This window comes from Zeus faber (genome assembly GCF_960531495.2).
Source record: "Zeus faber genome assembly, chromosome: 13".
Classification (NCBI taxonomy): domain Eukaryota; kingdom Metazoa; phylum Chordata; class Actinopteri; order Zeiformes; family Zeidae; genus Zeus; species Zeus faber.
The window spans coordinates 25,509,528-25,531,699 of record NC_137198.1 but is presented as its reverse complement, the minus strand read 5'-3'; the positions used below and the strand labels follow the sequence as shown (position 1 = coordinate 25,531,699).

At 45.2% G+C, this 22,172-nt stretch overlaps 1 protein-coding gene across 2 annotated transcripts in view; it reads right to left on the bottom strand.

The window, feature by feature from the left end:
- pdss2 (prenyl (decaprenyl) diphosphate synthase, subunit 2) overlaps positions 1–17,394 on the bottom strand; it is a 50,144-nt gene extending 32,750 nt beyond the window's left edge. For both annotated transcript variants that reach the window (XM_080012310.1, XM_080012311.1), the window contains exons 1-2: positions 16,972–17,394; positions 6,453–6,590 (exon numbers count right to left, since the gene is read on the bottom strand). In XM_080012310.1, the coding sequence (XP_079868436.1) occupies positions 6,453–6,590; positions 16,972–17,234 (401 nt within the window). In that variant the 5' untranslated portion in view covers positions 17,235–17,394. The remainder of the gene's footprint in view (positions 1–6,452; positions 6,591–16,971) is intronic.
- Between the last annotated feature and the right edge of the window lie 4,778 nt (positions 17,395–22,172).

Sequence of the window (22,172 nt, the reverse complement as noted above, 5' to 3'; positions counted from 1 at the left end):
GCCACACATGACCTGGATCTAGGAAATTAGGGACCCAGGATCAGAGTGGCTGTATACCTGTTGCTCGTTGGTTGGTCTAATATGCAACAGGTTAAAACCCCCATCCCCACACACACACTCAGGAGAGAGCAGCTCTGTCATGACCTGTGTCCATCTGCTCTGGGGCTTGTTCTATCAAGCCAACTCTCCACAATAAACTTGTGTGTTTTCCACAAGCCCGTCTTCTCTGTCTCTGTTCCGGAGGTCCCTGAATACCCCTCGGGTGGCGTGAGGTAGGCGAAACTGCCGAGAGAGAGAGAGAGAGATGCCTGATTTGGGTATTTAAGGGCTGATATGATACCAATATTTGTTTGACCAGGACTGATATTTGTGGCGATATTCACAAAATAGGAAGGGGGGGGGGGGGGGATTAAATACATCTACAATAAAAACATACTGTTTTTATTTGCTCTGTTTGGAGAAAAGATCGCTCTGATCACGCTGTGGAGCGGAGCCTGTGATCAGAGCAGATTTGATCGCGGCGGAGCAGAGATCGCTTCTGAAAAGATTACCGCCCATCTTTTCACAGCCTGGTGGCAAATGCTCCCAACCCAGTTGTTGGCAACCTCTGCAGTGGGGAAAATAGTGACCATAAATGTAAAAAAAACAAAAAAAAAACAAAGTTGCTTGTCAGATTTTCGTAACAAGCCCAAAAAAACGCATCCCGCGTTCATCCAATACGTGAAGCACGAGAGGAAGCGCTGGAGATTTGAGCCAAGCGCTGGGTGCGTGACCTTCAACGTCACACACTCACGCGAGAGGAGGACACCCCTGTGCGGTGAGCCGAGCGCCTGGCGTGTGACCTTCAACGTCACACACGCACGCGAGAGAAGGACACCCCTGTGCGGTGAGCAGAACGCCTGGCAGTCCACAAAAACAAGACTAAACCATTGACTGAAGAAACCTGGGCTCGACTGATCCTCCCGATGTTCTAATGTCTTTATTTTGACATTTGGTGCTTATTTTTTATTGCAAAGTTATCCCTTCATTTTGTTAATCTGTGCCATTTTGAACAGGCATGCAGGACACATTTTTATATAATAAATCCGATCTGTCGAACCCTAATATATATATACACACGTCTATTTCCAACCATGCTGCATTAAATTCACTGGCATAATCTACATTGTAAAAATATTTTTTTTTTTTAGATAACGATTTGAATAACAAAACCAGGCAGAATATCACAGGTTTTCAATGATCAGATTTTTTTTCAAGGATCTTTGAAGCACGTCAGCACAAAGGGGGCTATTTTCAAGGTATTCCAGTACTTCAATTTCTGAGGACGAAATTCAAGCACTTCAATCACTTCAAAAAGCCATGGTTGTTTTTAGGTAAGATTTACCTAAAGGGTGCTTTGATTTCTTGGCAGAAATGGTAACGCTGAAGGGACGAGGCAACTTTGAGTTGAGCTACACCGCATCAAAAAAAGAACAAAAACAAATAAATAAAATATAACATTTTGTCTTTTTATGCAACCCCCCGAGAACACATTTGTGTTATATGAAAAGTTGCACTTGAAAAGTTGCACACGTGAGAGGTTGATAATTATCTCCCTGTGGCAGACGGGGAGTGGTCAAGCACCGGCTGCAGACAACAGTGTGGTTCCCTTTTCTGCGGTCGCCAAGCTGCCTCGTATCGGTCCAAACCGAGGGGGGTGGTAGCTCAGGAGGTAGAGCTGGTCGTCTAGTAATCTAAAGGTTGCTGGTTCAATCCCAGGCTCCTCCTGCTAGCATGCTGTAGTGTCCTTGAGCAAGACACTTAACCCCTAATTGCTCCTGATGGCTGTGTCCGTCGGTGTTTGAACAATTGTAAGTCGCCTTGGATAAAAGCGTCTGCTAAATGTAATGTAACATCAAACGGCGCCCTCGTGGCACTGATTGGTCCGACTCGAGGCAGGGAGTTTCTTAATGTTTGTCTTGCAGAGGGGATCGCTGCACAGGCTCGTCAGCCGACCAGGAGAAAGTTAGGAACGCCATTCCTCCTGCGCCCAAAATTATCCTCACCATTATTATTATTATTAATTATTATTTATACGTGTGGCCAGCGAGCCGTTCTGTTGAACCTTTAATAAAAACTTTCGCCATGTTGGTGCACCACGACAGAAAGGACTCCGGTTCCCTCCCTAAACCCTTACCTGTGGGTAGAGACTCCCAGAAGTGGCGCCTGAACAGGGACCTGGGAGGCGCAGGGCGCCGAGGGAAAGGTGCTCCGGAGCCGATCCGCTGGCTACAGAAACCCCTTGCGGACCTCAAGGAGGAGCGGGACTACCTCCGCTGCCACCTGGAGCATGTCCTCACCAGCGTGAGCTCCTGGGAGCACACCGTGAGCCCAGGTCCGACTCAAGGACCCCACACAGGATTCCCTGGGTCTCTAGCCCGTCCCAACGGCCCGGAGGAGAATGTCTGGGGGTGGGGGGGGGCGCTGCGTCATAACCCAGGACCCAGGCGGGATTCACCGGGTCCCCAGCCTGTCCCGGCTCCCCCAAGAAGAATGACCGGAGCTCCGCCACACCCATGAGCATCGGGAGACGCCACCTTTCTTGGCGGGAGGGCGGATGTCTACCAGCCGGGTCCTGTGGTGCCGCAGGACGCTCTCTCCCCTTCCCGTGCTGTCCCCTCCCTGTCCTCCCTCAGCTCCAAGGGCGGTGCTGCCACAGGAAATCAGGGAGCTGTGCAAATGGCTGGGCAATCCGGGACTACCCCCGGATGAAACTCTTCCAGGTGGTCCGGCTCGAAATTCATTACATGGGGAAAAAAGCATAAAGATACAGGCTGCGGTTAGTTCCCGCCTGTCGCACTCCCTAAATTTGGCCACGGTTTGACGAAACAATGAGAGAGACTGGGGGAGTGCATTCACGGTTGGTAGAGTGATGCAAGTGTTGCATGGTGCAAGGTGACGTGGAGGGGTTGTCGGCAGGCGAGCCAGGTGCAGGGGTGACGGGATCTCAAATAGGATCTCCCCCGGTCACCTTTAACCTTCCCTATCAATGATTGTCCGCTGAAGCAGTCGCTAGACGACACCCTACACAGGGCCTTTGGGGGGTACTTAAAATTGATGGCGTATTGATACGCCCAGACGCCGTGCTCACTCACCTGTATTTTTCAGTGATTAGGGACAGGTAAAATCGAGTGAGCCGTGACACTCAGGAGAGGAGATAACCCAGTTGTTGGTGCCGAAGAGCTGCCTGCTCTTCTAGGCGGCTCACCATAACCCGATGGCTGGTCACGATAAAACATGACAGCGGCTAATGGCCTGCCTCTTGGCCGGACATTTGGGCAGATGTACATAAATTGTGCGCTGCTAGTCCTGAGTGCCAGTTAGTCAACCCTCCGGCTACACCAAGAGCGCCGTCGAGGCCCCTCCTAGTCCAGGTCCCGTTCGAAAGACTCGGTGTGGACCTCATCGGGCCGTTAGGCCGCAGTGCCCAGGGGTATCATTTTGAGTTTGTACGCGTGGATTACGCAACCTGGTACCCCGAAGCAGTGCAGTAATACGGCCAAAAGTGTGGCGCAGGCACTGTGGGAGAAATTCTTCTGCAATGAATGGTGAGGTTAATCTGCCCGCTACAAGAAAAAAACCCCAGAATATTCAAGATATTTATTCTGCAGAATAAAGAGGCTTAGGTCTGAAGTCCTTTACAAATCTGTGCCCCTCAACTGTCTCTGGGATGTTACCCTCAGACAGTGAATTCACAGGAACTTGTACACTTGAACTGGCAGACCCGGATTAAAATCCCTTACAATGCACCTCCAAGCTCCCCTGTGGTTATTCTTCATCTCCATACGAGGTAAACAGGACAAAATGTGATCTGGTTCTTCCATGTTAGAATTGACATTGTAGAGAGAAAGAACATTTCCCTTTACATAAACTCTGGGGAAACAAAGACAATGTTTTAAAATACCCCTTCTACAGGTAGAGGCCTTGTACTCATTCAAAATAGTTGATCGTATGCATCTTTCAGGTCATCTCCTGTGTTGGGATTCCAAAGGAAATCCTGACCGACCGGGGCACTACATTTATGTCACGCATACGTCGGGAACTTTACGAGTTACTGGGCGTTCGCTCAATTTGGACCAGCGTCTACCATCCCCAGACCAACGGCCTGGTGGAGCACTTTAATAAAATGCTGAAAAACACGATTCGAAAGTTTGTTCACAACGACAGCCGTAATTGGGACAAGTGGTTGGACCCCCTGTTGTTTGCGGTGCGGAAGGTTCCCTAGGCCTCCACGGGACTTTCTCCCTTTGAACTGCTCTTTGGCAGGAGACCCCGGGGGGTGCTAGACCTAATTAAAGAAAACTGGAAGGAAGGTCCGAGCACCAGTAAGAATGAAATACAGTATGTTATGCACCTGAGAGAAAAGTTACACGCACTAATTCGGCTGTTATCACAGGATAGTTTGCTCCGGGCTCAGGAACGTCAGCGCCTCTTATACAACCGGCGGGCTCCGTGGCTCTGGTCATGTCGGTCATTGAGCGGGATTAGCCGAAGTTTCAAAAAGCAGCCGATCATACTGCGGCCCTGTTAAGTGACCATCTCTCTCGATCCCAGAGGAGGGACATGGCTGCACTTCAGCATTGCTTCTCTGATGTTTTCTCCTCCCTGTCAGGCCTCACGTCCTTCATACACCACCATGTGGAGAGGACCCCGGGGGTGAAGGTGCGCCCTCTGCCGTATCACCTGCCCAAACATAAAGGCAAAATCGTGCAGGCGGAATTAGAGGCCATGCTGAGCATGGGCCGAATAGAGGCGTGTGACTGGTCAAGTGACTGGTCTGGTTCCATCGTGGTGGTGGGTAAGCTCGATGGGTCGGTCTGGTTCTGCGTAGACTACCGAAGGGTGAACCCAGTGTCAAAGTTCGATGCCTACCCGATGCACCGGGTCGATGAACTTCTCGTCCAGTTAGGTACGGCTCGTTTTTTCACGACACTGGATTTAACCAAGGGATACTGGCAGATTCCCTTGTTTCAGGAGTCCAAGGAAAAATCAGCGTTCTCCACTCCGTTTGGCTTATACCACTTTCGCACACTTCCATTCGCACACTTCCATTTGGGTTGTTCAGTGCCTCTGCCACCTTTCCGAGACTCGTGGACCACGTCCTGCGTCTGCATGTAGCATACGCCGGGGCCTACCTAGATGACGTTATCATTCACAGCGACACTTGGGAGCGGCATATACAGCATGTGGGCGCTGTGCTTGAGTCCCTGAGGCGTGCTGGGCTCACCGCCAACCCAAAGAAGTGTGCCGTGGGACGAAGGGAGGTACAGTATCTGGGGTACCACATGGGTCATAAAACCGTTGCGGTCCAAGAAGGAGGTAAAGCAGTTCTTGGGGCTGGCCGGCTACTATAGGAGGTTTGTCCCCGACTTTTTGGAGCTAACCAGCCCCTTGTCCGACTTAACTCGAAGGGGTGCTCCAGATACAGTCCAGTGGTCAGAGAAGTGCCAGCAGGCGTTTGAGAGGGGAAAGTCAGCTCTCTGTGGGAAGCCAGTGCTGTTTAACCCTACCTTCACTCTCCCTTTCTGTCTGCAGACAGACGCGTCGAACAGAGGGCTGGGCGCGGTCCTGTCCCAGGAGATGTAAAGGACCGAGTGACCAGTGCTAAGCGATCAAGTGAGCGGTTGATTCCCTCCACTACCTCCTGGGACGAGCTTTCACCATCTGTTTGGACCACACCCTGTTGCAGTGGCTCCACCGCATGAAGGACACAACGGATCACCCAGTGGTACCTGGCTCTCCTGACTCTGTCTCCCTCCCTAAACTCTTACCTGTGGGCAGAGACTACCACACTCCCAGGTAACCACCGGAATGGTAGCAGTCGGTATAATTTTCTTGTGAATCGCAACATCTACTCCCAACTAACCCTAATGCTAATTCCACGACTTGCAGTGCAAAAAATACAACACCACAACAACAGCTACTTTAGTTGCAAAGCTGAGCCGGTAAGTTATTTGATAATTTCGGAGCATACCGTGAGTTGTAGCAACATTAATTGTCTAATTATATGAATCTGATTTTTTAAATTGGGACCACATAAAGGGGTGGGCAAGAGAGGACCATCCGACATTAGTCACAGCCAGAATTTAATTTAATTTTCTGTCTTCGGTCACGTAATTGTGCACTTTGAAGAGAAATCTGAGGACGTTTTGCGCTTGAGTTAGCAAGTTGCTACCTTGTTATTAGCCAAATCAAGTTCCTGTTTTTGTAGAATGCTCGTCAGTACATGACTTCCAATACAATACTTATATTATGAACCCCCCCAAAAATTGACTGGATCAACAGAATCAACTGTAATACAAGGGTACGGCCGGCCACCAAGAAAAGCAAGTAAAAGGAAATCTTGGTGAACATTCCGGCCACGGTAGGAGCAACCAATCTCTTTGAGATTGTGGCTACTTAACGGGGTTTACCTGGGGTAGATGCCACTGACCATGTCCTGGATCAGGAGGTCAGGCTGTGCAGTGTGGCTGGGTCCTGCCGCTTTAGACATGAGCAGGACCACCAGGCCCCTCATCTGAAGATTGTTTCTGCTGTCGTAGACGAAACCTCTGAAAATCACAAAGAAATGGATGCAAGGGTTAGAATGGCACCGGTTTCACGGTCTTTTGTTTCCTCAGTGGCCACAATAGTCCTGGATTAAAGAGAATTGTTGATAATACAGCTTGTTTGCTACAAGACTGAAAACCCTGAAGCCTAGGAACCAAGGTTAGGTTCCCTCTAATCTCAGGGCAAAGGTTTTATTATAACTGACAAAACCTTGATGACCTTTTGCGACACAATAACCCATTAGGAATGCAATATGATTGCTACAGTTCTTTGAAGGGGCTAAATGGACGTAACAGATGCTATAAGGTCAGAAATAAAATGGCATGCCAGCCCGTGCAAGTTCATAAATTACTATTACAATCGCTGTTCGTTAGGAACAACCACCAAAGATGATAGACCAGCCCCATAAATACCAGTTGTTGAGGTAACTTTAAAAAAAACCCAAAAACTGCAGTACTTTTCCAGACCCACTGTAGAAATTCCTAAAAAACGACTTCATCTTCACCATTTTAAACTAAGACTTTAGGTACACGATGGGGGGGGGGGGGGGGCACATAAGAGGGATATAATGGATCAGTTACGCCATTATATACTTTTTCTCCCCCGATGGTTCCGCCCCCTTTTACACACACACACACACACACACACACACACACACACACACACACACACACACACACACACACACACACACACACACACACACACACACACACACACACACACACACACACACACACACACACACACACACACACACAGCCCGCCAGCGTGGTAGGCAGATTAAATATCTCCTCGCTCTCGCCAGGGAGCAGTTAGAAGGAGCACCTCTAATCCCATCCCTGGGGAACCCACCCCCCCACCCCCTGCCCCCACCCAGACCCCCCACACCCCCACCCACCCACCCCCGCTTCCACATCATGAATCACATCCTCGTTAGGGGCTCCCAGGCAGACGAGCAGACACGCCCCCCACTGCGCTCACTGCCCAGACACTGGCCTCCTCTTTGTACCCCCCGTCCCCCCGTCCCAACCCAGCCCTGCACCACTTGGAGGGTGGAGGGTGGTGCAGAGGAACAGGAGACAGAAGAGCGGACGGATGAGAGATAAAGGTAGAGGAGATGGGAAAAATAGAGAAAGCAGGGATAAAAACAGAGAAAGACAAAGAGAAGCAGAGATTTATTATTTTCACTGCAACATTTACATTTTTTTTTTAAATTATATTTGCTTTGCCGATGTAAACGTATGTCTGCCCATGCCAAAAAAGCCTTTTGAATTGAAGAAAAAATGAGTAGATAGAGAGAGATAAGAGTTATTCTAGGTATATTTATACTCATCTGTATATTAATTCTTTTATTTTTTAACAGGAATGCTTAAAATATTATATTTTTATTTGAGGTTACCTTCCTTCATTTGCATATTTTCTCACTGCGACATTTACATTTTTCTTTTGAATTTTTCATTATAGTTTTTCTTTTTCATTTGCTTTGGCGATGCAAACCAGTTTCCCCGTGCCAGCAGCTTTTTGAATTGGTAGAGAGTTAGAGTTTTTTTTAACTCTTTATTTGGTACAAGCACAATATAAAAAATAAAGAATGTTTTAAATAAAATAATTAAGTAAAGCACAAAAAAAATCATCAAAACCATCCAACCAGTAAAAAACAAAACACCAAAAGCATCAAGCAAACACAGAGCAGATGAGAGCGAGAGAGAGAGAGAGAGAGAGAGAGAGAGAGAATAATGTGAGGGAGAGAGCCAGAGAGGCAGGACCAGGGAAGGAGAGAGAGGGAGCGAGGGAAGGCAAGAGAGTGGGAGAGAGAGGGAGAGAGAGAGAGAGGGAGGGAAGACAAGTGACAGATAAAAGATCAAACATGGCCAGAAAAAGGTGAATGACTCGGTGAGTCGTGATACTAAGAAGATAGAGGAAAATAAAAACTACGTGGAACACACGTGGACTGAAACAATTTCCAGGCACCGGACACTCAGGTCCTTAGAACAATAAGCATAACAACAACAAAAAACGTCTGGAAAAAAAAAAAAAAACATTCAGTTCTCTTTGCTACAGACTAAAGTGATGAAGCTTGCCGTGTTTGGCGGGGAGCCCGAGTAAAAGTCTGCGGCCCCGAGGGCGGTACATGATGAATATTTATGTCAGTTTCCACGCCAGCGTACATCAATCAATCACCAAGCGCCCTCCCGCAAAGGGGCCGGGCGACGCAGAGAGAGCGAGGAAGAGAGGAAGACACAGAGAGAGACCGAGAGTAGGGAAGTAACCATGTGTGAGTAATTGACTGCTGTCATTTTAAAGGGTTGTGAGCAGGTCACCACACCCTCCCACGACAGCAGCAGCAGCAGAGGCGGCGGCGCTGGTGGTGCAAGGGAATTGGGGGAACCATCGCCTGCTCCGTTTTCACGTATTCGCAAACGACTTCACGCTTTTCCTCGTATCGATCCCCTGTCTGTTTTTCTATTGTTCCGCCCCAGGCCTCGTCCACACGTATATGAATTATTCTTAAAACATTTTTCTTTCCCCACATAAACGCACTAGCGATTTTAAACGACAAAAGTTATTTTAAGCCTCCTGACGCAAGTTGAGGTGATGACGTGAGCGTTTCCAAGAAGCTACGTTGAAGTCCGGTTGATGCTTCTGCATAGGTAGATGTTGGAGCTACGATGCGAAGGGGTTATGGGTAAGCGTAGGTCGCAGAGGTTCGCACAGGAGTCGACCTCCCAAATCTTAGCAACGCGTTGCACAGTCCTGCACGTCAAAAGAGGCCGATTGGTTGAATTGCCCAACTTCCTGTCGGGAGGCGGATTCGAAACGGAAAAGAAAATAGAAGCGCGACTCGCGTTTGCATTTGTATGTTTTTAGGGGTTTTCAAATAAAGTTTTGAAAAATAAGAGATTTCTTTTTTCATCTTTTTAAGATGTTTTCTGCACATTGTGGTTCACTAAATGTGACACTGTCCTCCAGTGGACCCCTAACATTATGAACAAAATCTGTACCAGTATAAAAGCAAACAGCCACAGCAATGTGTCTGAACCACACCTGTACACATTCTCTTACATGCAGACGGAGAAGCGTATTCCAGCTTTTACCCGCCCACACAAATACACGGCAAAAAAATGTTTTGAAAAATCTCCACCCTGGAAGGCGTTCCCCAAAAGCTTAATTTTTCAGTGACCTAAACGCAGTTCTCGTGTAAACGGGGAGGCCAAAACGAGAAGAAAATACGATGTTTTCATAAATATTCGTATAAACGTGGACGGGTCTTGAATTATGCCGGCGATGAATAAATGATGCTGACGTTTTTTTTGTTTTGCGGCGCATGCTTCGCTTGTGCTAAATGCGAAGTGGCCCTGAGCTCCCTGAATTGCACCGATCCTGACATCTGAGAAAATGTGAATACTTCTGTAGGAACATACTGTACTTGCTTTGTCATAAATTAAAAACAAAAAATTGTCTAAAATATATTTTTACTAAAGTGAAAAATTCTACTTACTTAACTAGTATAAATTGTCATTGGCGATTAGATTGTAATTTAGTCTACGGGGACAAAGTATTACATTTGTGATGAGAAATTTGACTCTTTGAAGATTCGGCTTTTAACGAGGGACTCGGTAAAAAAGATTTGTTCAATTTTCTGACTCTTCCTTTGTTTGATTTGATTGGGTTGGTGTAACTTGCGCATGCGTGACTCGTGACTCACGGATCCTCGTTTGTGATCGGGTCAGAAAGCAATTGCCTACGCTTGGGGCGCATGCGGCACTCGCAACTTGGGGCAATTGGGTCTTTTCGGTCGAGATTCCAGTCCAGAAACAGAGTCCTGAACGAACAGCTCTTTTGCCGGACTTACGACTCAGAGTCATTTTAAAGATTTGTTTGGAACTAATTGTTCACGAGTCTTGCATCACTATATGGCATAATTTTTTTCCACTTTTGAGAGAAAAAGTTACTTGGAAAATAATGTGATTAAGAGTATGTAAGTAGTTTACTAAATAAAACTACTTAAGTAAATACTGATTGAGTTACTGTGTATTTTTGGGCACACAATCGTTTGGAATTGTCATCGACGTTTCCGTTATCCGGTAATTGCGGTAGTTTTTTTACCGGGAAGATCTGTTGAACAATTTGAATAAGTGCTGGGTGGATCATTTCGATAATAAAGTCTGCAAATCAGTTCATTTCCGCGCTCGGCAAGTTGCAACAGGAAGCCAATCAGGACGATCTAAAGCTGATCGGAAAGCTTCACCTCTGACCAATCACGTTTGTCGATATAGAACTAAGCCCCGCCCCCTCCCTCGTGGACAGGTGTGCGCTCGTAAACACACAGTTGCTCGTCGAAACACATAAGAACACCGAGGTCTTCAAACTCTTCAGTGATAAATGGAGAGAAAGGGGAATTGAGCGCAGAGTGGACCAACGCAATACATAAAAGTACATGATGTTCTATGGAAAATTTTCTATGGAAATTAATTCCCATGGATTGATGACCTGGATAGAATCCTGGCTACAAGACCAATGAGCAACCCAAAAAAATGTGGTGGAGTCGTATGTAGAAGAGACTCTTTTCCACATCATCTCCCACTCCTACACCAACAAAGGAGGATGACGCCGGCTCGGCTGATATCGAGCCAGTCAAAACAAAGTGTTTTTGTTCCCCACTCCATTAGGTGCATGCGTGCATTGAGGCTGGAGATGGTATGGACAGACAGGATTTGGCTTCTGCATGCTACTAATGCCATGCGTTAAATGATTTGAATACTTTATTACTCACATGTTAATCATTAATTGGAGACACCTTGACATGTTCAGTTTGACAACACAGCGCAATGCGACATTTTGCCCTTCATTTACAGGGAACACTGCAAACAGCGCTACATCCAGTGACACGGGTTTCAGCAGGACTGCTGAGGTTGAACAGAGCAGAAGGAGTGGAAAGAGGGCTGCAGGAACGAAAATTGAATAGAATTTGAATATTTAAATAGAATCACTAGTCGAATGCTGAAATTGCTATTTGATTGTGTATTTATTTTTTATAAATAAACAACTGATTATAAATGTTTTGGCTAAAGTTAGTAAATCAGTTCCCATGTGATGAGCAAAAAGTTCTAGATAAGTTAATCCATCAGGTTTGCGGCACGGTAAATGCACATTAGAGAGAAGTTTTCCTGGTAATGTTGTGCGAAGTCTGCGCCATGGAGACGCACAAGCGCACTGGCGCGTTTCCCTCCTTCGGTGTGTCACTGTGAGTACAGGGGAGAGTGCTCATTTGACCAGAATGTCCAGTAATTCCACAGATGTGGTGATGAAAGTGGGAAATAAATCCGACCATCCCGGACGGAATGTCCTCTAGTGCAGAGGTTCCCAATCACCGGCTCGTGGACCCCTTGTCACTGGACCGTGAGAACACAAGTGGGACCTTTTCAGAAGCAATTTTTGATATAACTGAATATTAAAAATAATAAAGCATACAAATTTGAATGTGATTATAGAGGAATATCTGCAGCCCTGGTCCAAAGTGGGCTATTCATGGTGCACAATCCCAAAAAAGACAGGCAAATTCAGGGGTGACAGTGGGCTACAAGGACATCTGGCTGAACTAAAGAGGCAGCGCAAAGACATGAATGAGGCTGGTCTGGGTCGCCAAACGCAGGAGGCGTGCTTTCTCGAAAACAAAAAAATATATATCATATGAAAATGAAACAGGAAGCTGAAGCTGAAGACCATCGGTTCAAGGCAATGCAAGAACAGCAGCAGGCCAATACTGAAATGGTTTTGCAATTAATGCGATTTTTATGAATGCTTTGTTTCCTGCCCAACCACTTCGCCCACCTGCCCCCAAACTGGATTGAAACAGATCCAACGATGCCTCCAAGTACCTGGCCCATGATTCAGCCACCCAACCCACCACCATCCATAATTCACTCACCCATCCCACCACCACCCATGACCCACCCGCTCATCCCACCACCGCCTATGACCCACCCGCTCATCCCACCACCATCCATGACTCAGCAGCTTAGGGGTCATCTCATGTTCCCTGAGGGCTGAAGCTGGACCTCCAGGCTCTTCATCTGGCTCACACAGCAACAGTATGTCTGGGACCTCCTTCGATTCTCCATCACGTAAACCAAGGCCTACATTTTTCTGACCTGTAGGTTTGTTGCATGCCAACATGTAGGGCATACGTACATGTAGTGTTCTTAAAACTACATGCTACTATGTTCCCATTATGCAAACAAGTATTCCAGTAAACCAGGCTCTATTTTTTATTTGTATTTTGCTTTCTTTAGCTGACACTTGTCGTTTAGATGCAAAGCTGTTTTAGTCCACAATTTAAAGTTGTTCAAATACATTTTACTGTCGTAAGTGTTTTTTAACAATGCCAGGAGAGTATATTTCAGTTTTGCACTTTATTTTACAACTGTTAAGTGTGAGGTTGGTGATGTCTTGCATTGTCTATAATGTGCATACAATTTGAACAGTTACCTCATAACAAGCGTTTATTTGTAATTTGTTTTACATTGTTCTTTAGAAATTTGTAACAATAAACATTTTCTGAGTAATTGTTCTCCCTTGGCCTGATCTTATAAATGACAAATTCATCTTAATAACTTCAACAGATCATAATTGAAATTGTTCAAAACAAAACAACATCGAACTACATATGAGAGTATGATCTTTTAACTGATTTCAATTTTCAAATTGTAATAATGAAAGCTAGGATCGCCGTCACAATGCGCTGCTCTTGCTCCATTGTTGTCAACGTGAATGTGACAGAAAGTGATTTTCCCATGGAAATGTTCTGTCCAAGAGATGAACGACCAGTTGTCATTTGTTCACAAATTCTGGTTGGTGAACACTAACCACACCTTATGAAACAAAGTAGCAACTTGCTTTCGAATCAGACCAAATGTAGTGAACTGTAGCCATGAAAGCCACTTACTGTGTCAAATGTCAAACATCTGTATCATCAGTTCACCAATTGGACATTAAAGGTCTTCCCTTTAAGCCTCTGTTCATGGGCAAATTACAAAAAAGGTTTTTAAAAGGGGAATAAACAATTTGGAGATACATGCATTTACCATTTTTTTATTTTGTAAAAAATTGTTTTGTTTGTTTGTTCGATTTTTGACATCATTTGATAAAAATGTCAGGCGGTACAACCGTAAATAAAGTCTTGTAGGCCTTTTCACTGTCTGCAACATTGACTTTTAAGCCACAAAATTGAATTCCCTTTTTGAAAAATTCAAAGTGGTTTCAAACTGAGTGTAATCTATAGAGATTTTTTTCTGTTTTACATGCGTCTTCATAGCTAGTTTATTGTAGTGATAACTGATTGGAATGATAATTTGACACTCAAAAAGCCAAAATGTCATCTCCCATTTCTATACTCGCTTTTTCATGAGCAAATATTACATTGCTAACAATGATGATACTTTAATAAAATCTAAAGTAGAGAATCTCAGGAACTGTTCTTAAAGCCAGGGGTAGGGGATGAAAAAAAAACGTTTATCCTTCTGGGCCGCGCCCCCTTTGGCCGTAACTCCAGACTTCGGGGGCAAACTAAGCTGAGCGGCGTTTTTTTGAGAATGAAGAAAATAAATAAATAAAAAAGTGAAAGGAAAAACCGACACTGGACTCCACGAGGGTCTGCCTTGTCTGCTATTGTGGATATTTTTATCTGCCGCAAGTCTAGGGTGGAGGAGACACAGTGTGGTGGGGGGGTGGTGGGAAATACGAACCAGCCGAACCCAAGCTGACAGTGAGGAGTCGGACTGTCAGAGGTCTGCTGCGTCCCAAACACCCCCGCCCCAACACACACACACACACACACACACACACACACACACACACACACACACACACACACACACACACACACACACACACACACACACACACACACACACACACACACACACACACACACACACACACACACACACACATATATATATATATCAGATTTAGGTGTATAGGTTATTACACCCTTGGGCTAGTGTTTCCAACACACCCGTCCGCATGGCGAGATTGAGTTTGAGGACTCTCTCTCCGAGTTCCTGCTTCCAATTGGTTTGTGAGTTAGAAAGCACAGGTAACTTTTCCCCCAATTAAGCCGATTGCATAATAGTGCAATGTGTTCTATCAATGGGCAATTGACAGCCGCTTCAGCATGATGAGACAAAATGCAGTTTCAGGCGCATGCACCATTCGAATGGAGCGCAATTAGGGTATGGTGGTGATGAATTGAGTATAATTAATTACACCAGTAATCATAGGGAATTGTATACAATATGTCAATATTTGCATACATAGTTAAAGTAGCAATCCATAAGATCGTCTGTGTTGGGCAGATTACACTACATGTCCCTGAACCCCATTAAAAACTGCAACACCCGGGTTTACCCTGAGTTCAAAAGCTGGCTTTACACTGAATCCGACAAACAACAACGACACACCGAAAGTCCATTCAAGCTAGATTGGTGTGAGATTCCCCCATCCGATCGAAGATCTGGAAGTCATTCACTGTGACTGCCTTTCACTGCATTTCTGATCTGCCCGGGAAAGGCAGACCCTGCCACCATCAATGAAGCACATGCATAACACAAATACATTGAATGGCTTTTTCTTATAAAGTGGCAGTTAACAAAATGTTTAAATACTGCCTTTTTTTTCCCTTTTCTTTTTTTTAACAAAACAATCTTACGGATTACCACTTTAAAAACCAATGTTAAAGTAGCCAGCTAAGAATGTTAAAGAATCCAGCGAATACATTCCATGGTTGTACTGTATACTGTACATGTTTAGGGTAAAGACTACAATTGTTCTGTAGAGGTGCCAATACCTTGAGTTGATAAGGGTTCCTAAACAAAGCTTTTCTCAACCAACTTTCCGTTATCTAACTTCTATCTTAAAGGTCATATCTTCTCCTTATGTGACGAAAATGGAATCAGTTCTGTAAATTGGATCATAGTAATGCAGCCCAGATAGCAGATACCCACTGAGAGGATTAGACAAAATCCCAGTCGAAAGCTCTAAATGAAACCTAAATGAGCCTCAGTTAATGTATGAAAGGAACCAAATGTGACCCAACACATTCATACTTCTAGTATTGCTGATGACACTGCATGTTCTCCCAGATGTCTCGATCCTTCATTGATTGAGAAACAAAAAACAATGATTATTGATTGCAAACCTAGTGTTTGCATACATGACTGGACAGATTGGTCACTCAATACTTAAGCGTCTTAAGTGGTGAGTGTGTATGTGTGTGTGTGTGTGTGTGTGTGTGTGTCGAGAAGTAGATTTCAACTCCTGGGAAGAAACCCCCAGACCAATTTCAATGCAGATTTAAATGTAATATTTCTTTCAAAAATATGAGATGCTAAATCGTTACATTAATGTAGGGATACATTACCATAACAATGTATTTTGGCCCAGACGCACTACAGGAATACATTTTTTGATAAGAAAAGCACAGAAACAAACACTAAAATAATACCATAGTTAAAAACAAATAACTGGGCCCTATAATAGGTGTACTTTTATGTCTCAAGGTATTATTTCACATTCTCTGTGAATATGTGCATCAATTCATTTGGGACATGTTTTATGGTGGTTTCCTGAGAATGAACCTGGTGCCTATTTATAGGCTGATCATTAATTTAGTGTTTTCCTGGAAGAAAAACACCTTAAAAACCTGATTCTCATGTAATTACTGCTTTGATCTACCGTCAACAACTATGCAAAATTACTATTGGTGCCTCAGTATAATGATTTCTATCGTATGTGTTTAGTATATGATGCCATGGACCACCACGAAAAACAATTACTGTACTTTTCTCAATGCTAGAATCAACAACAAAAGCTGCATTATAGTTAGTGCAGTCGGTTTCAACTTTTCCACATTTGACAGCCCACTTCCTTACTAATCAGGTCCTCCATAGCATACATGGACCATTATTGGAATATTATAGGGAACTAATTATGGAGGGGAAAAAAGAGCAGAATACCAAAACCAGTATATTCACTAAATCAACCACCTACTATACCAATCACAGCTCTGCATTAACTGCCAGCCATGCTTGACAGCATTGTGTTATTTGGCAGAAAACCTCCTAATGATCCCTTTCTCCCCCTTCATTTTCCGACTTTGTTGGTTTGCTCTGGCGACAATAAGTAAATGATTTCAGTCACTCTTAATAGCCGTTGCATCGACACGTGCCCTGGATGCCATGGTTAAAGGGGCTTGGGGTGTAGAGTTCCACACAGCTGAAGGAACCCCGAATGACGCCATTAGCCAAGCAAATGAATGTTGTTAACTACAGCTGCGTGTGCCCTTCGAGGCGGACAGGCTGCTGTGCTGGCGGCTCTTACCGGGCAGTGCTGAGCAGCGGGTGCCTGGTCCCCACCAGCTTCCTGACGTGCATGGCCACGTTGCTCAGCTCGTCGCTCAGCAAGCAGCGTAAACTCATGAACGAGGTGGGGTAACCGACGATTTTCTCCGCGTCCGACACCACTTTGCTCCAGTTCGATGGGGTCGCGTTGGAGAAGAGACTCAAGCGCCTCCGTGCCGGGCGGAGCGGACCGGGGCGGGACAGGCGCGAACACGCCGCGGCGATCGTCCGGAGAGCTAACATGGTCTCCGAAAATTGTCCTTAACGAGTTGTTCCTACTTTGGCTAGGCACGCCGCTCTGGCATGGTGTTTACGTTTAATGGTAGTCTGCCTCAAAACGCTCCACGTCCATTGAACGCATCGAGAAGTGCCTGCGTTCCATAACATACGACCTGACTCATGGGGGCCGCCATCTTTGTAAACGTCACGGCGTGTGGCCACGCCCCCACACGCGTCTCCCGTCAGAGGAGTCCCCAGATCCACACACTGACCACGCAAACCCACACTTCACCATTTCTTTATTTATATGTGTGTGTGTGTGTGTGTGTGTGTGTGTGTGTGTGTGTGTGTGTGTGTGTGATAAAATGGTGTTAGTATGGATACATGATCAGAAATTGATAATCAATTGTTAAACCATTTCTGATTGCTCAAACTGCGGTTGTTTTCGTCAATAATGCCCACATGCGGTAAAACAATACATACATTTTTTTTTTTTTTTTCAAATTAAGTTTTAGAAACAACCATTTTTATGACTGCAGTTTATGAAATAAACTATGAACTAACATTTTCTAAGAATGTCTATTTGTGTATGCATGTATAAGTGATGTTTGCATCAACACAAATGTTTATGGAGTTAAGGGAATTCCTAGTCAAAGGCGAAGATCCTAAGGATGCTGAGAAATGTCAGCGCTTCATTATTCAACGATAAGCCTCCATTTACTGTGTCGATTGTATGCTAGCCTATATAAAATTTGTAATACTGTAGCAATAAATCAGGAAACAATTTAGCACAGACTTTTAAGCAAATATTGCATATGTTATTATATTAAAGTTATGTTATTTTTGAAGGCATATTGTAATTAAAAGGCCTAATGTTGAATTTAAGACGAGGCTTAAAAGGCCTCTCAATAATTGCTATCCTATCTCCTGATCTGGATGATAAGTGATTTTATGTCATACTGTATCTAGGGCTCTTACAAAGAGGTTAAAGTCAAAGTTGTCTGTGGGGCAGCCGAGGCACAATATTTGTCCAGTCTCACATCAGTGACATTGGCGCACACTGTGGGCAAATTTCAACAAGAGATGTCATTTCCCAACTCTGTTATTGGCCTGGCACGTCTTCCGACGTTGAAAAATGGGTATGTTTTGGCTTTCATATTTCACCTCGTTACTTTACTGTATGTAGCACTCGTGAAAAATGTAAATCAAATTAATATGTCATGGGTACCATAGATTCAAGAGATTCAAGATTCACTGTGTGCACTGTGTGTCAGCAAAACAGAGCTGAAATCAAGCTTGACACAGATTAAAAGCCAATAAAGGTAAATATTTGCTTTTTTTGCTTTTATCACTGTTCCTTTGCATTTGTGCAGGGGAGGCACATTCACCATGTTTCAAACAGTATTAAAATTCTAGCCGTGATATTCACAAGCATGTCATAATAACATTGCTTGTGTTTCTTCTCAAGATTACACCTGAAACGGTAGATGATTTAAATTTATTACATACATTTCATGAGGGAATTATATAGTGATTGTGGCAATGGACATTAAGCGACAGGACCAGATTTTAAAGATTGTCCAGCAGAGTGCTGAAAGGGTTCAGGAGAGAGCAAGAAGGAGACTGGACTCAAGACAAAAGAGTCAAAGCCTTCAGGTGGGGGAAATAGTGTGGAGGAAAAATGGCATGGAAAGCAATTGAAAGGGGAAAGCTAGATTGAGAGTTCCTTGGACCTTTTACTGTGGCAAATGTTGGAGGGGAAAAGTGTTGACCTTGTGGGAAGGTCAGGAAAATCCATCCATAAGGTCAGCACTGAAACTGCACCATGAGGAAACCCCAAGAACACCTCGAAAAAAATTGAGAGGATTTACCCCACCTGCCATCACCTCCTCCACACCTGCAGCCACCTCCACTCCACCTACAACCACCTCCTCTACGCCTGCAGCCACGTCCACTCCACCTACTTACGACAAGCTACAGTGCCGAGACTGTTGTGTAAGTGCATTTACTGCTTTGTATCTGTTATCTAGTATTGTACTGTTGTAACTTAGGACTGCTGGTTTCACTCTGAACCCATCACTGTTAATTGCTTAGCCATCAACAAAGGGTGTGACTTCTAGACACTCCAAGAATCGGTAAGTCCTTGTCTTTGTGTGGGCATGCCTTCAGCCGGGTGCAATCAGTCCAAGCACGAGAACAGCCATCTTCAATCAGCGGTAATGCTACATTCACGGGGCTGTTACTAAAGCGTCAGCACCGTGTGCAGCTTTTCTCGTGTGAAGACGATATTGCGTAAAGACTTGCAAGTCTACCTGTGCAAGTCCACCGAAGCAAGGACACCGAACAAGACAAACCTGTCTTGTTTTTGTCACCTCATACACAATGTGCAACTACCACATTTCTGTATTTTCAAGGTCACACAGAAAACCTTGTTATAACAAACACTGATGCAATCTGGGTCACCTCAGGTCTCTGCAACAAACATCATCCGCAAAGACCTCCTTCTCTGTTGGCTTGTGGAACTGTCGATCTGCAGTTAACAAGGCCGACTTTATTTCTGGTTATGCTAACCACCTCTCCTTGGAGCTCCTTGCTCTCACTGAGATGTGGACTCTAAACCTGAAAATAGTGCAACCCCGGCTGTGCTTTCCACAAACTACTCATTCTCCCACACCTACCGACCATCTGGCCGTGGTGGTGGGACTGGCCTGATAATTTCCAACACATGGAAATTAAATCCACTGCTGCCTTTAAACAACTTTGTCTTCTTTGAATATCATGCCATCTCTGTGACTGCTCCGGTAAAAACCTATGTGGTCGTCATCTACCGTCCACCAGGACAACTAGGTGACCTCCTACATGAGCTTGACACCCTGCTGTCATCAATTCCTGAGCATGAGTGTCCCATGCTCGTCCTCGGTGACATGAACATCCACTTGGACAGTGCGAGCTCAGTTGACTTCCTGTCTTTGGTTCGCTCATACGACCTAAGACAGGTCCCGACTCCACCGACTCACGAGGCTGGCAAAGAGCTTGATCTCATTCTCGCTCGGAGCTGCACCACAGACAACTTTATGGTCACCCCTCTCCATCCCTCAGATCACTGTTCAGCTTCCAGAACAACCCTCTACCACCCCACCCATGGTTTCCATGCGCTAGATCTGATCCCATCTAACCTCCTTCAAGCCATATCACCGACTGTCACCCCTGCAATCACACATTTGATTAATTCTTCCCTCACTTCTGGCACATTCCCCTCTGCTTTCAAAGTGGCTAGGGTAGCACCACTGCTCAAAAAATCTTCACTCGATCCCACTCGAGTGGAAAACTATCGGCCGGTCTCACTCCTCCCATTCCTTTCCAAAACCTTAGAGAGGGCGGTCTATAGACAGGTTGCAGAATTCCTGTCAAGAAACAACCTCCTTGATCCACTTCAATCTGGCTTCAAAAGCGGACACTCCACTGATACAGCGCTGTTGGCTGTGACAGAGGCCTTAAAAACTGCTAGAGCTGCTGCCCAATCCTCGGTTCTCATTCTGCTCGACTTATCAGCTGCTTTTGACACCGTCAATCACAGCATACTCCTGTCCATACTCTCAAGTATGGGCATCTCTGGCAGTGCACTTTCCTGGTTCGAATCTTACCTCACTGGGCGTTCAGTGTGACATGGCAAGGCCAGTTGTCTGTGCCTCACCACCTCACCACAGGGGTGCCCCAAGGCTCTGTGCTGGGACCTCTCCTCTTTGCCATATACACCACCTCGCTGGGCTCGATCAACCGCTCGCATGTTTTTTCATATCACTGCTATGCGGATGATACTCAACTCTATCTGTCTTTCCTGCCTGATGACCCCACTGTCTCAACGCGGATCTCGGATTACCTCGCTGACATATCTACGTGGATGAAGGATTACCATCTTCAACTTAACCTGGCAAAAACGGAACAGTTGGTCTTCCCGGCCAAACAAGGTATTTATCACAACATTGATATTAAAATTGACTCTTAATCTCTTGCTCCTACCAAGGCTGCAAGGAATCTAGGTGTCATTATCGATGACCAACTGACATTCTCCGACCATGTTGCCGCAGTCTCTCAGTCGTGGCGCTTCGCACTATTCAACATCCTAATAGTCAGGCCGTACCTGACCACATATGCCACTCAACTGCTGGTACAAACCTTGGTGATTTCCCGCCTCGACTACTGCAACGCTCTCTTAACAGGCTTGCCTGTAGATGATACAGAATGCGGCGGTGCGACTGGTGCTCAACCAGCCAAAGAGGGCACACATTACTCCGCTGCTTATCGAGCTCCACTGGTTACCCGTACCCGCTCGCATCAAGTTCAAGTCTCTTATGCTGGCCTACAGAGTGATTGTTGGGAATGCTCCCTCTTACTTAAATGCTCTTGTAAGAGCACATGTTGCCCCCTGGATGCTGCGTTCGTCAAATGAGCGTCGCCTGGCTCTGCCGGCTGCACTACCACGGCAATCCAGGCTATTCTCATTTGTAGTCCCACGTTGGTGGAACGAGCTGCCAAAAACCACCAGAGCAGGGGCCTCCCTCTCTGTCTTTTAAGAAGCACTTGAAGACCCAGCTCTTCAGAGAGCACCTCCTCTCCTAACTTACAATTACTTAGCACTACTTATCAGTATTTATTTATTGTGACACTAATGTTTCTGTTGCAATGTAGCTTGAATGTTATTCTCCCTTGTAAGTCGCTTTGGATAAAAGCGTCTGATAAATGACTAAATGTAAATGTATGTATCACTTATGGTATATTTTACCAAGGAGAGCTGTAAATTACATATTGTACAGAATGTAGTGCAGTGAAAGGTCTATTATTGATGTGTTAACATCTTTCAAGTCAATGGACAATTGACACCCCATTTTGTGTGAAATAAGAATAAATCATTATATATAATCAATACCAAATCTTAACCAGATGACCTCAGTGTTATTATTG